This window comes from Eufriesea mexicana, unplaced genomic scaffold (assembly GCF_001483705.2).
Source record: "Eufriesea mexicana isolate 0111107269 unplaced genomic scaffold, ASM148370v2 scaffold294, whole genome shotgun sequence".
NCBI lineage: Eukaryota > Metazoa > Arthropoda > Insecta > Hymenoptera > Apidae > Eufriesea > Eufriesea mexicana.
This window is the reverse complement of record NW_016908489.1, coordinates 31,916-46,723: the sequence shown is the minus strand read 5'-3', so window position 1 is coordinate 46,723 and position 14,808 is coordinate 31,916. Positions and strand designations below refer to the sequence as shown.

Sequence of the window (14,808 nt, the reverse complement as noted above, 5' to 3'; positions counted from 1 at the left end):
CTTCCGATCATCCTCTTCGAGTGCGTCTCATTAAAATAACAAAAACCAAAGAACTCGATCCGATAAAGCTCGATCGCGGGGGATCGATTTATCGGGAAGGCAAGCACGTGTCGAACGTGGTCGTTATCGTTCCCGTTCGTTTCGTTGCCAAAAATCGCATACGGATTAAACGTATCGACTCTCGAGGGTGATGATTGGTTAACAGGTACGTCGCGTTCTCTCACCCTCTCTTCCACTCTGTCTTGCTTTCTCTCTCCCTCTTTTTCTCTTTCATTCTTTTCCTCTCTCTCTCTCTCTCTTTCTCTCTCTCTCTCTCTCCCTCTCTCGTCTCCTTTTCCATCGTTTTCGCGTTCTTTTCGGGTCGTCGCGCGACCGATCGTCCGCTGGAGCGGTACCGCGTGGAATTGGTCGGTGTGCCGTCTCTCTTTCGCTTCCGTTCGTCCTCGCATCGCGTCGCATCGTATCGAAATCGCGGCCTCGCGACGATAGCCGAGGCCGGACTCGGATAAAGCGCCGGCACTCGAGCCAGTTGAGCAAATAATCACAGAAACCGTGTCACCGATAACGCGCGTAATCCCGACACGAAACGTCGACTCCGTGAACTGTCGCCTAATGAAGCCGTATTAATCGCGCGGAGAAATCGAAGAAACCGCTCACGAGCTCGCACACTCTTCCCTCTTTCTCTCTACCTCACTCGCACGCACGCGCGCGCACACACACACACACACACACACACACACACACACTCTCTGTCTTTCTCTCTTCCGCTTTCGCTCCGTTTCTTCATCTTCGATTTTCGTGAGAGGAACCGCTGCCTGGAGAAGAAGCAACGCCTTAACGAGCCGAAAAGATTCGTCCGGTAGTATGAACGTATCATTAGGGGCAGCACGAGAACGGATCACGGAAACTAGCCGCATTTCGAACGTTAAACGCCTTCTAACGAGCAGCTCGCGCCGCGATCATCACCGCGATTTGTCGACCGCCGGTCCAGAATTTGTCGCTCGTATACGTGCTTCGACCTCCCCGTCTTCGAAACCAGCCGCCCCTAAATAGAGTCGTCGAAACGATAACGCCGCCTATTCGAGGTTACCCGTATTAGGATCCACCCAACGCTCGTAATACGTTCCGCGACCGCTTAACGAGCGACTTTATGATTTTTTAAACGTTGTTCGGCGATGTTCGGGGATTAGTAGAAACGCTGATTCGACGGTAGATCGGGGAACAAGGTAGAACAAGGACGAACCCGGTTGTCCACGGGATGAATTCCAAGCCCTGGGAAATATCGAGGGGTTGGTTCGACCCTTGGTCGCGACAAGTTGGACATTCCTGACACGAATTCTACGTCGTTACCGTGCTCTCGTCCGGCCTACCGCTGAATTTCCTCGTTTTACACGCCGCTTTGGAAATATACGTAACGTCGATTAGGCGAAAAGGGGCGAAAAAGGGCGAAAAAGGCGAAAAAGAAACGGAACGCGTGAAATAGTAACTTGGAACGAAGATCCAGTCCGAATCGCGTAATCGGGATAATAACGCCTGTGACGCGTAAACAGGCAAGAAAAGATAGGTAACGTTCGTCTGAACTTGACTGAGATTGGTCCAGCGAGACGGAGGCGTACGTTCGGACAAAAGCGAATAGCGTAGGAACGAGTGAATCGAAATTTATGAAATTTTATCTCGACCGATAGCGAAATACTGGCGAATTTTCCGACCGGTTCTCCAACACCGAGAAGACGACGGGCGTACGCCTACTTTTTCCCACGTATCGTGACGACGTCCTAATCCTAATATGTACAAGCAATCGAGAAAATGGAAGGAAAAAGTAACGGGTCCGCCACCGCGACGCCGAGAGTCGGCGAACCGAGGAAGAACGACGCGGAACGTGTCCATCGCGGAAAACGTAATGCCGATAAACGAGTCCCGTTTCTAATCGCAGAGCGAGAAATCCATTTCCATATGACTGAATCTGTATAACGGAGAAATATCGTTTCGACGGTGAGCGTGAGATTCGTTGGCAAGTTTGATCAATCGAATCGAGAACGGCAAACTACGCGACACTTTCGAGCGCAGAAACCTTGTTCGCGAGGCACGATCGGAAGCAACTTGGTAGCAACGAGATACCAAAGAGACGCAGGGAGGAAATACAGAGACAGAGGCAGAGAGAGAGAGAGAGAGAGAGAGAGAGAAAGAGAGAGAGTGAAAGAGAAAGAGGGGGGGGGGGGAAGAAAGAAGCAGAAACAGAAAGAAAAGGAGAAGAGAAGATGGGAAGGTGCGAAAAACTGAACGCGAGGTGGAAAAGAGAAGAGAGAGAAAAGAAAAGCGCTCGGTGCCCGGCGGCGACGAAAAACGCAAAATTCTCGCTCTGCGATTAGCCTCCGGGCAACAGACTGCTAATGATAACATTAATAGTAGCGATGTTAATAATAATTGTAATAATAAAGAATAATAATAAATGACAATAAAGACGACGAATAATATAATAGCAATAATAATAAAATCATCGTAATAATGAGAAATAATAATGACAGATCTATTGTCGTTTACAATAGTTTGCTTTTTTTCGCGAAACGATGCCTTGACGATAAACGTCACGATAATATAATATAGCTACAACCTCTCGACGTCGCCATAGATTTCTCTCTCATATATATAAATATATATATATATATATTTTTTTTTTTATACGTATGTATACTTACTCTTTATACAGAAGGGGTTTTTCATTGCGAGGGAGTACTGCTGTCGCTAGGATTCGGCACAAGTTTTCCGACACGCGTATTTTCCCCGTTTCACGCGTGTCCTGACCCTCTTTGCAATCTGTTCGTCTTTTCTCCGTTTACTTTGTCGCGCCGTATCGTTCCCTCTGATTTTTTGCTCCATTCACGATGCTTTATGTCCACAATCGAACCTGTTCCTCGTTCAACGATGACGACGGTGGCGACGGTGACGACGACGGCGACGGCGACGACGACGACGACGACGACAACGACGACGATGGCGGCGACGGCGGCGACAGCGACGGCGGCGACGACGACGACGACGACGACGACGACGACGTTGTTGATGAAGACCAGGAGAACGATGACGACGACAACGAAGAAGACGACGATGCGCGACTCTCACTTAACTTACTAGCTTTATCTAGTACATTATTTACAGTCCATATTTACTTATGTTACATCATCCGGCGGGTTTGCTTGGAACAAATCCCGCATGCTCTTCGCCTCTGGCTGCGTTTCTTTCATTTTCTTCGATATGGCCATCCGCCCGTCGGCCTCCGTTCGCGACAAGTCGCGAGGAATCACGCGCTCGTCGTTCGTCGATGCACAAAAGCGTTCCTCGCACTTTTTACATCTCTTCACCGTCGCGAAACGATCGCAACGAAAACAACAACGACGATCACGACGATAACGACGAGGACGGTGACGGCGACGCGCAGCGTCCCTTATCGTTCGATCGATCGAACGAACGAACGAACGAACGAGCGAACAGACGGACGGATGGAACCAACCGTACACGAGAATTACGCACTTTTGACACCGGGATATCGCGCGGTTAATAACGTCGAGAAAAACAAGACGATGATCGCGGTCGCGAGATTTCCTTCCCGATTAGATGCGAATGGAAAGGGAGAGAGAGTCAATTCTCGATCGACGAGTCTTCCTATGGTCGAGTCTCGCGACGGCGATGGCTGCGGCTGCGGCGGCGGCGGCTGCTGCTGCTGCTGCTTCCGCTGCTTCTGCGATGGCGAAGACGACGTTGGCGTATCCCTGAGATTCGTAGCCGATCGGCGATTTCGAGGGCGTTTGGGCGGGCGCGATTGATATCGCGCTATAAACAAGCCTCCCCGTTAGCCGGCTTCTGACTCGGCCTCGTTGTACCCCGTTGAACCTCGTCGAAAAGACGGTAGAAAGCCTGGCAGGAGTGGCACGATCACGACGGCAGCGACGCCGACGACGACGACGACGACGACGACGACGACGACGACGACGTCGACGACAACGACGACAACGACAATGTAGATGACGACGTAGACGTAGACAAAGACGACGACGACGACGACGACGACGACGACGGCGACGACGACGACGACGGCGGCGACGGTGACGACGACGCTACTAGCAAGGTCGAATTGGACTAGGAGCGAAAATGTAACACGGCTGTGGCGGCTGATGATCGTTGGCTGGCCACAGCTACTACGAAGTGGTCGAGTAGCTGCCGGTGCGTGCCTGTAGGTAATGATGATAGAACGGAGGGAGCGTCTCCGGCGGTGAGGAAGCCGGGTTGTTCGCCGAGTTTTGAGAGGTTATCGAAAGGCCCAACGGGGGAGGCCCGGGCGAACGCTAGTGAGCCGCCAACGAGTGGGCTGTAAGGCCCTGAGGACTGAGCATCGGTGGACTGTGGCTATGTCCCATCGGTGATCCGTGGATATGATCCTGCGGATGGTAACCCTGGTGAAGGCCTGGCTGGTTCTGGTGTCCCGGCGGCACGCCCTCCATGATTCCGTCGCCGAGAGTGTTCGGCGGTGTCATCCTCTTCTCCTTTTGCCGCCGGTTACAGAACCACACCCTGACCACCTCTTTCTCCAGCTGTAGACTATCCGCGAGCGTGGTGATCTCCTGCGCGGATGGTTTCGGCTGTTTGTGGAAGTGTTGCTCCAACGCGCCCTTCACCGACACCTCGATCGAGGTTCGCTTCTTTCGTTTTCTACCCTGGGCGGCGATCTTGTCGATGCTCGTCGGCGAGCCGGTCGTCGAGTCCGCCTCCTCGAGCCACTTCTGCAGCAGCGGCTTCAACTTGCACATGTTCTTGAAGCTCAGCTGGAGAGCCTCGAACCTGCATATCGTCGTCTGCGAGAAGACATTGCCGTAAAGAGTACCGAGCGCGAGACCGACGTCCGCCTGGGTAAAGCCCAACTTGATGCGCCGTTGCTTGAACTGTCTCGCAAACGCCTCGAGGTCGTCCGAGGTCGGGGTGTCTTCCTCGCCGGCGCTCTGATCCCTGTCGTGCCCGTGGACCGGGTGAATCGAGTGACCGACCGGCGAGCCGGGGTCCCTTAGGTTCGGGTGCAGGGCAGTCTGGTGATTGTGCAGCTGCGGATGATGTTGATGCGTGTGCGGGTGCAGCATGCCGTTCATCGCGGCATGGTACTGTTGAAGGGTGGTGGGCGAGGCCGCGCCACCGCTCGGGTTATAGTGGGTCGACGAGACGACGGGCGCGTGCCAAGAATGCGGCGAGGCCATTCCGGGCGACTGGTGAGGACCGCCGCGATGCGGATGCATCGACTGGTCGTTGGCGGCCGCTGCGGCCGCGGCCGCGGTTGCAGCCGCCGCCGTCAGCGGTTTCACGTCCAAACCTGCCGTGTTCGGCTGGTGCGGATGATGATGCTGATGATGACTATGCATGCTCATCGATGCCGCCCAATGATCGCTGCCCGGTTGCAGGCTGACCCAGGGGTTCGCCGAGGAGAGGCTCGGCGCCCCGTGCGACAGTCCATTTGGCGACGGCGACGACGACACCTGGTGATGATGATGATGGTGGTGATGATGCTGCGGCGCCGGCATATATTTCATCTCCCCGGCGTCGGCGGCGCTGCGAGGCGAGCCCGTGGAATAACCACCCACGGCGATGTTCATCCCGATCGCGGTACCCGTACCACCATCCAGCTCGGACGACACAGCGCTACTAATCGGCATGTACGTGGTAGCGGCCATCTACTTCCCCTCGTGCAGAGGTGTCGCGAAACCCTTCTGCTTTTTCGCTTATTCTCTTTCTATATCCTCTTCCTTCGATTTCCTCTCGATACCTTCCTCCGAGTTTTACCCCAAGTTCCTCCCTCGGGCTGCCCCGACAGGGCACCCTTGTGTCTCCTTCTCTATTTCGCCTTCTTTCTCTCCACTCTCTCTCTCTCTCCTCGGATCAGCTTCCACTTGTTCGCTCCGTTCTCGGGGTTCGTTTCTTCCTGGTCACCGACCGTTTCCCGCTGCTTCGTGCTCCTTCTCCTCTTCTTATTCCCTTTTCGGCGATCCCGTTATCCTATCCGCAGCCTATCTCTCGCTTCGATATCCTATCGTCGGCTGTAGATTCTCCCCAAAATACCAGATATACGGCTGGTCTATCCCCCTCGTTCACCTGCTCGCGTTCGCGCGAACCTCGTTCGATAATAATCCTGGTCGACGAACGCGCAAACAACGACACTGTCGATCCCTGCTCGACGGCAGGAACGTTTCCTCGTTCGGTCGACGATCACCGATCACACGTAGCTAACGCACAGTCCATCGTTCGCGACTACGCACCATGTCCCGAGTAAGTAGCATCGTCGAACGCGCGAACGATACGTCCATAGTTTGCCGCCAAGTATGCGAGCTTGTTACGATTTACACGCGGAAGTATCTCGTCCTCCGGGGAGAAACCCCGCGGAGACGTTGATTTCACCACCGCGTCCAAGACCGGCTCTACTCGAACGTCGTGCTGTTGCTGCTGCTGCTGCTGCTTCTGCTGCTGTTGCTGTTACTGTTGCTGTTGCTGGTTGCTGCTGCTGCTGCTGATGGAATCCGTTCAACTCCACACCGAGTAAAGGCACACCGGACTCGGTTCGTACCTCGTTCCGAGAGACGACGTATACTCCGTAAGACGAGACACGGAGGAATATCACTCGCGTTGTGGTCGATCACTCATCATCGCCGTGACGCGGTAACATCGCGATCGGTAGAAAGAGGACGAGAACGGCGACTATTCGCGAAGACGGCGCACGACTCGTCGACGACGGCGACGGCGACGGCACTCGCGACAGAAGAACGGCAGGACGATACTCGCGGAGAACACGATGGCCCGTTGATTCGCGAAGACGGGAGGACGAGTGTGTCGCGGACGAGCACGATCACGGGAGGAGAGTAAAAGCCGATGCACGGCGCGGTGTCTTGGGTGCGCGCGCGTGTGTTTTCCTCGTGCGATGTCTCTCGTGCGATTGTGTGTACACGCGAGAGCGAGAGAGAGAGAGTGTACGTGTGCGTGTGTGTATGTGTGTGTATGCGCGCGCGCGCGAGAGGAGAGACGACAACGGCTCGGAAAGATCTCGCTCGGGCTCTCTCATGCGTTATGCATGTCGTAGCTGAGAGCGACTGACTGCCTCGCCTCGCAGCTCGCTCGAGGTTCCCGAGGCTCCCGGAGCGCTCGGTGGAACCGAGTCATGCGCGCCACCGTCCTGCACATCCCCACCGAACCCTGCCGCTCGCTCTACCATTGGCCCCGATCGCAAGGTGGCCGTCGACGAACGTCACCGTCGGGCGGAACCTGGACCGACCGCGCCTCCGAGGCAGCCTACGCACCCCAGGCGCCACTGCTCTCACCCCGGCTCACCCCTCGTCCCTCCGACTACACCGAGCCTTCCAGCGACCAGCGCCGCCGAGCTCCAAGAGCCACCGCTCGACTACCTTCGCTAGCTGACGTTCGCACCGCAACCGCCGACGCCGCCGCTGCCACATCGCCGCCACACACCGCCAAACATCTACTTGGCTTGAAAATCCAGCCATCGGAGAGTCTCCTTTCCACCTTTCTCTTCTCTTCTTTCCGATCCGTTTCCGTTTTCTCTTCCGCGTCTCCGTTTCTTTCTTCTCTTCTCGGTTTCCGAACCTCGCGTGTATCGCTTCGCCCGTTGCCGCGCGAACGATTCGTCGAAATCGAAGCGAAACCGAGCACGCAACAGGTTCTAATTTCGCCCTAACCAACGATGCGACCTCGCGACGTCGTTTCGCTTCCGAGGTAACCTCGAAACGAGACGCGTAAGCCGTCGTTGCGAGACTTTCGGTCTCGGTCGAATCGCACACGCATCCACTCGTCTCGCGTTCGCGTAGCACGCGGTGCAACAGGTGCAGTGGACGAGCGTCGGCACCGATCGTACCGCGACCCTCTCCTCCGCGGACTTGTCCTCCGAGACGTAGCGAGAAGGTGGACACCGGTCTCTCGCGTCGAATCGACGAGTACTCCGAGGACTGAATAATCGTAACCGGAAACGGTTGGCGTACGACGTCGCGTACGCAACAGGTCCCCGGATACGGGAAGGGGGGTTGATTAATTAGAGGAAGAAAAGCGGCCCATCGTGGTCCCAACTCGAGGGGGTGGGGTATCGATAGAAACGAAGGGATAAAAAAGGCTGTTTCGCCTAGCGCGAGGCAACGACAACGACGACGACGACGACGACGACGACGACGACGACGTACGGCGAACGATCCGAGCGAACGAGCGAGCGAGCGAGCGAGCTAGAGGGCCAAAGAGAAGAAGGGAGGGGGAGCGAGGTTTAGTACATTTAAATGAGAGCCACAGGTAGCAGCATTATGCAGTACGTGCCAGCCACCCCTCGGGAGGGGTGAGTTAGATCATCGTGTGCCCGAGATCTCCCTGTGTCGTACCGTTTCAACTACCCAGCTGGCTTTGCGCCTTCGCACCTGTGGCCACCGTCTACGATGGCCCAACTATACCTTTCTCGAACTTTCCGTTTTTTTCCTCTCTTCCCTGGTTTCCTGCTTGGTCCGCGTGCATAAACGCGCGCAAGATCGATGAAACACACGGAACGGAACGGAACTGTGCGGGAGGCGTTCGCACAGACACCGTGCGCGCGGCTAAAAGTCGTGGCGAACGTGAGCACGCACGTCCCCGGGCTAACGGCGCGTCGTAATATCGACTGACATCGCGGAAGAGTGCGAGCGGAAAGCACCGGCACGGGGATGCCTGTCGTGATTCCCTCGCTAAGTATAGCCGAGCTTCTACCGAACCTAGGAATTTCGAGCGTACCACCGATGCCAATTATCCTCGGCTCTGTCATTTACGCGGCCCGTTATTATATGCCGCCGAGGCCTGTTTCGCTGGAATTACGAGCATTTTAATGCAGGCCCGCCATTATCGCTTCTTTGCCAACTTTATTACACGCGCGGAGCGTCGCCGATCGCGCTACCCTCCGTGTCGTCCACCGTTCCGCGATACTCCTGCTTCACCCCCATCGACCCGCGACCACACGACCCCCGCGCGTCGTGCCCTGTGCATCGATCGTTGGAAAGGCCAGCATCGCCACGCGGTTTCAACTCGATCCCCCGTGCACTCCACCCGTCCAGACAAATTGGATCGAACGCGGCCCCGAAATATTTGCTTAGGACCCGACAGGTAGTCGGTTTCGCGGCTGCGTGCCGCAAGGGGTGAAACCGTGCGAGGCCCGCGCGAAAACTCCGACGTCCTACCGGAGGAACAGAGACGCACGAAAGAAAGCGGCCGGTAACGACCGCTTCGGCTTCGTCCTACGTGAAAACGCTTTGCTACCTGAGCGTTTGCTTGCATAATTTAGCCGCTCTCTTCTGACCCGACAACCCTAGGGAGCACGGCTTCACTGAACCTTGTCCCGTGCTCGTCCACCTTCCTGGGGTGCGAAAACATTTGTGAAAAACACCGGGACACGGAACCGTCCGTGTTCCGTGGCGTTAAGCCGGCGGCACTGTCACGGAGATATCGCGCGACGATGCATTCGCTTCCGGTTACGGTAGTCGAAATTCCGCCCACTCGAGGAACCAAGGGACGTGGACAGGGTTTGGAGTTTCCTTGCTTGCTCGCGATCAAAAGGAAAGACTGTCCCTTGACCCGAAAACGTGCCCGAGAATTCCTCTGCAGCGAGGGCGAACGACGGTCACCGAATGAAAACTCGTTAACGCACCTATGGATACTCGAGCTTTGCCACGTGAAAAATGGCGCGTCCAGCAACGAGATTCCTGAAACGAAGCATTTAGAACGTGCGGTAGGTCGTAGCAGTCGTAAAAAAAGAGAGGAGAGAAAAAGGAGAAGGAAAAAACGGATGCCCACAAACCCCTGTACGTGAATGGAGGACGCTAACCAGTGTAATTTGGTCGCCTTTATGCTTCGAATGAATATTTTAATATTTTAATACGAAATACGTCGAGGGGTTTTATGACGCGCCGTAGCTTCTCCTCGCGAACACGAGAAGTCGTCGTCGTCGACGTCGCTGTCGTCTTCGTCCAAGTACGCTTTGGGGAACCAGGAACCAATTCGAAAGGGAAAAGGAATTAAAGAGGGAGAAAAATAGGATAGAACGCTCGAAGAGTAAAGAGGGAATGCGAGCAGGGATGAAACGCGAGCGGTAGGGGATAAGAGCGAACGCTGTTCGAAACGGAGAGAGAAAGAGAGCGAGAAAGACGGTAATAGGATTAGTGAAAAAATTGCTCGCTAGATGGCAGCAGCGCGTGGCCTTTTCGTTTCGAGGGGTTGGAAAAATCACCTTGGCAACCCCTTTGCGAGTATTTCCGAACGATGATCCGGGAAGAATCGGTGGTAACTGTGCTGCCATCGCGTGGAAGCGAGGTAAACTACTTTTTCCGCGGGAAAGAACCGATGGTAACAAAGTGATCGACCGTCGAGCGCACGAACAACGCTCGATCGAAAGATCGAGCGTGAGCGCGTTTCGACGTGGCGATCGAAAAAGACGTTCGTATATGGTCGAAAGACGTTCCCCGGGCTAACGGCGCGTCGTAATATCGACTGACATCGCGGAAGAGTGCGAGCGGAAAGCACCGGCACGGGGATGCCTGTCGTGATTCCCTCGCTAAGTATAGCCGAGCTTCTACCGAACCTAGGAATTTCGAGCGTACCACCGATGCCAATTATCCTCGGCTCTGTCATTTACGCGGCCCGTTATTATATGCCGCCGAGGCCTGTTTCGCTGGAATTACGAGCATTTTAATGCAGGCCCGCCATTATCGCTTCTTTGCCAACTTTATTACACGCGCGGAGCGTCGCCGATCGCGCTACCCTCCGTGTCGTCCACCGTTCCGCGATACTCCTGCTTCACCCCCATCGACCCGCGACCACACGACCCCCGCGCGTCGTGCCCTGTGCATCGATCGTTGGAAAGGCCAGCATCGCCACGCGGTTTCAACTCGATCCCCCGTGCACTCCACCCGTCCAGACAAATTGGATCGAACGCGGCCCCGAAATATTTGCTTAGGACCCGACAGGTAGTCGGTTTCGCGGCTGCGTGCCGCAAGGGGTGAAACCGTGCGAGGCCCGCGCGAAAACTCCGACGTCCTACCGGAGGAACAGAGACGCACGAAAGAAAGCGGCCGGTAACGACCGCTTCGGCTTCGTCCTACGTGAAAACGCTTTGCTACCTGAGCGTTTGCTTGCATAATTTAGCCGCTCTCTTCTGACCCGACAACCCTAGGGAGCACGGCTTCACTGAACCTTGTCCCGTGCTCGTCCACCTTCCTGGGGTGCGAAAACATTTGTGAAAAACACCGGGACACGGAACCGTCCGTGTTCCGTGGCGTTAAGCCGGCGGCACTGTCACGGAGATATCGCGCGACGATGCATTCGCTTCCGGTTACGGTAGTCGAAATTCCGCCCACTCGAGGAACCAAGGGACGTGGACAGGGTTTGGAGTTTCCTTGCTTGCTCGCGATCAAAAGGAAAGACTGTCCCTTGACCCGAAAACGTGCCCGAGAATTCCTCTGCAGCGAGGGCGAACGACGGTCACCGAATGAAAACTCGTTAACGCACCTATGGATACTCGAGCTTTGCCACGTGAAAAATGGCGCGTCCAGCAACGAGATTCCTGAAACGAAGCATTTAGAACGTGCGGTAGGTCGTAGCAGTCGTAAAAAAAGAGAGGAGAGAAAAAGGAGAAGGAAAAAACGGATGCCCACAAACCCCTGTACGTGAATGGAGGACGCTAACCAGTGTAATTTGGTCGCCTTTATGCTTCGAATGAATATTTTAATATTTTAATACGAAATACGTCGAGGGGTTTTATGACGCGCCGTAGCTTCTCCTCGCGAACACGAGAAGTCGTCGTCGTCGACGTCGCTGTCGTCTTCGTCCAAGTACGCTTTGGGGAACCAGGAACCAATTCGAAAGGGAAAAGGAATTAAAGAGGGAGAAAAATAGGATAGAACGCTCGAAGAGTAAAGAGGGAATGCGAGCAGGGATGAAACGCGAGCGGTAGGGGATAAGAGCGAACGCTGTTCGAAACGGAGAGAGAAAGAGAGCGAGAAAGACGGTAATAGGATTAGTGAAAAAATTGCTCGCTAGATGGCAGCAGCGCGTGGCCTTTTCGTTTCGAGGGGTTGGAAAAATCACCTTGGCAACCCCTTTGCGAGTATTTCCGAACGATGATCCGGGAAGAATCGGTGGTAACTGTGCTGCCATCGCGTGGAAGCGAGGTAAACTACTTTTTCCGCGGGAAAGAACCGATGGTAACAAAGTGATCGACCGTCGAGCGCACGAACAACGCTCGATCGAAAGATCGAGCGTGAGCGCGTTTCGACGTGGCGATCGAAAAAGACGTTCGTATATGGTCGAAAGACGCAAAGATGTATATATAGATATATATATATATATATATATAGAGGTACACTCTAAAGACAGAAGGACGAAGAAAGTACAACGGTTCGATGGTTGGACGTTTTGTCGTGGCGTACGAAGGGGAAATCGACGGCACGCGCGTGGAACGATGCGTCGAGCGCGAAGAAATATGTCAACGATGGTGGGGGGAGAAAAAGACAATGGTTTTATTTGCAGCCAGAGATTCGTGACCCGAATTTCGACGATTTCCATCGACGAAACGACGATTCGAGTTTTCGAGGCCCACGAAAGAACGCGTGCCTTCCGCGATATTTGAAAATCGATGGAGAAAAAGATGGCCGAGATGGCGGGCTTTCTCGGATACGTATCCGAGTTGGTCGAGGCGTCACGGGCCACGTTAGAAAGGGATTACGCTTGTCCGAGATTCGATTAGAGCCGACGGCGGATCGCATCGTCCCCGGCTAACTTCGTCGACCACGATCCTTGGGCCAAGTGCCGAACTGCGCTCACACGGGACTCGGACGGTGTACGGGAATTTTCGTCGAAAGTCGAACGCTCACGGACACGACGTGGAACCTGCATACCACTCTGGTATACTACTAGTGGACGAGCCGTGCTCCAAGGACTCGTAACTTGTGCAGAAACTTGGTCGACGAGGTAACGCGATGCGATTATCGGAGACGTTACGCTTCCCTACACCGATTTCGTTATCGCCGAGGACGAGTCTCGGTTGGAACGGTTCGCGGAACGGGCGAGGAAAATTCTGTAAAGGAGGGAGAAAAAAGAAAAGGATCGGGGTAGAGGAAAAAAGGAGGATATACCAGAGGGCTCGAGACGAAAACGCGAAGCGTTCTTCGAGCGAGGCGAGCCCGCGGGCTGCTTCCACGAGTTGGGCCTGCACGCCGCACTCTACGGTCGCAGGACGCAGAACCGCAGGAAGGGCCGAAAGTTTCGCGAGATAACGATCGAAGTCTGAAATATGCACCACGCCAATTTGCCGATCAAAATTATTATTAAGAGGTACCTCTGGCGAAGGGGCCGGCAAGAGGTCGGGGAGATGGAACGCCCTACCACCGTCGCCGTCGTACCGAACCAGCGACTCCTTCTCGTTTTGCACCGTCAGGCTGTAATATTCGATGTGCGAAAATCGGAAAGACCAGTGTGGCCTAGAAAGAGAAGACACGGTTCCGGAGACCGGCCGGCTGGCAGGAAAAAGAACGAGACGCAGCCTGTGCTCGTGGGTAGATCGCCGTCTATCCGTGGTGTATCCCTTATGAAATATATCGTAAACCTTGGAAGAAAGTCGAACGGAGGGAATGCTGGGAGGAAAAGGGAGAAAGAAAGGGAAGCGGCGAGGAAAGACGGATGCCCGCAGAAGGGGAAAGAACGAAGGGGCACCGAGGAAGAAGGAAGAAGGGAAAAAAGGGGCACTCGTATAGGCGAGAGAGCGCGCGCGCGCGCGCGCACACGCGGTGCAAAGCGAAAGAGAGACCGAGAGACTGCAGGCTAAGCCTGTAATCACGAGATTGCCAGGAGCTACTGCAGCTGATTGTTATCTTGTATCTACACCCACCACTTTATCGCCGGGCATCTTATTATCCTGGACATATTGACGTCACGCACGTACACGAACGAAGGAGGATACCCCCTCCTACCTCGTTCCTCGCAAGACTCGTTCATCCCTGTCGGGGGTGAAACGGCGAACGTCCCCTCGCCTCGTATCGCCGCGCCGCTGGCCGCGTTGCGACGGCCATAGGGCATCGGTCGCGCGCGCCAACCCCTCCTGTACACGCCGTCAGTTTTTCCCATTGGTTATCGCGTTATTCGCGATATCGTTAAACCTGTCGTCGCTGATACCGCGCTCCAGCCAGTACCCGCGTCCTGTATCTCATGCCTGATACAATCGATCGATGTTACCGGTAGAAAGGACACGCGCGCACCGATCCAAGTAGTTATTATCAATCGAATCGCTCGATTTCAGTGCGATACGAATCGCCGCGTTCCACCTCCGACCAGCCCGCGTGCGCTCGGCGATCCAACGTTCTGGCAAGGAATGTCCTTGGTAGTTCGTTGGAAGAAGAACGGCAAACGATCGTGGTAACTAATCATAGGCGTAGCAACGATAAATTAGACGGTCGCGAGTCGTTATTACCATTCGATCCGACAGTGCTACGCTTTACCCGAGGTTTATTGGCCGTCGAACGACCAAACGTCTGAAGAAGTAGGAATTGTCCTTCCACCGGTACCACATCTCCTTCCGTTCCTCGATCACGTCTCCCAGAGACACCCGGAAAAATAGAAATACGAACGTCAAGGCCAGATACTCCAAGGACAGCCGACGAGCTCGTCGACTACACATCCCCCGGGCGCGAATGTTCGACCGTGAACGTGTACGCGTATAGGCTTACTCGATCGAGGATTCCGCGCGAAGCGATACGACACGATGGAACCCAG

The 14,808-nt window shown here is 54.9% G+C and overlaps 2 protein-coding genes across 3 annotated transcripts in view; both read right to left on the bottom strand.

Annotated features, from left to right (window-relative positions):
• The window catches only part of LOC108556062 (uncharacterized), a 24,047-nt gene extending 21,062 nt beyond the window's left edge, over positions 1-2,985 (bottom strand). For both annotated transcript variants that reach the window (XR_001890802.1, XM_017911975.1), the window contains exon 1: positions 2,697-2,985. Coding sequence is in view for 1 of the 2 variants with exons in the window: in XM_017911975.1 (XP_017767464.1) it covers positions 2,697-2,721 (25 nt within the window). In the remaining variant the exon portion in view is untranslated. The remainder of the gene's footprint in view (positions 1-2,696) is intronic.
• A 1,058-nt stretch (positions 2,986-4,043) lies between these two features.
• On the bottom strand, positions 4,044-7,210 carry vvl (ventral veins lacking). The gene has a single exon (XM_017912055.1). It carries the CDS (start codon positions 5,709-5,711, stop codon positions 4,341-4,343), a length of 1,371 nt encoding a protein of 456 aa, XP_017767544.1. The 5' UTR covers positions 5,712-7,210; the 3' UTR covers positions 4,044-4,340.
• Between the last annotated feature and the right edge of the window lie 7,598 nt (positions 7,211-14,808).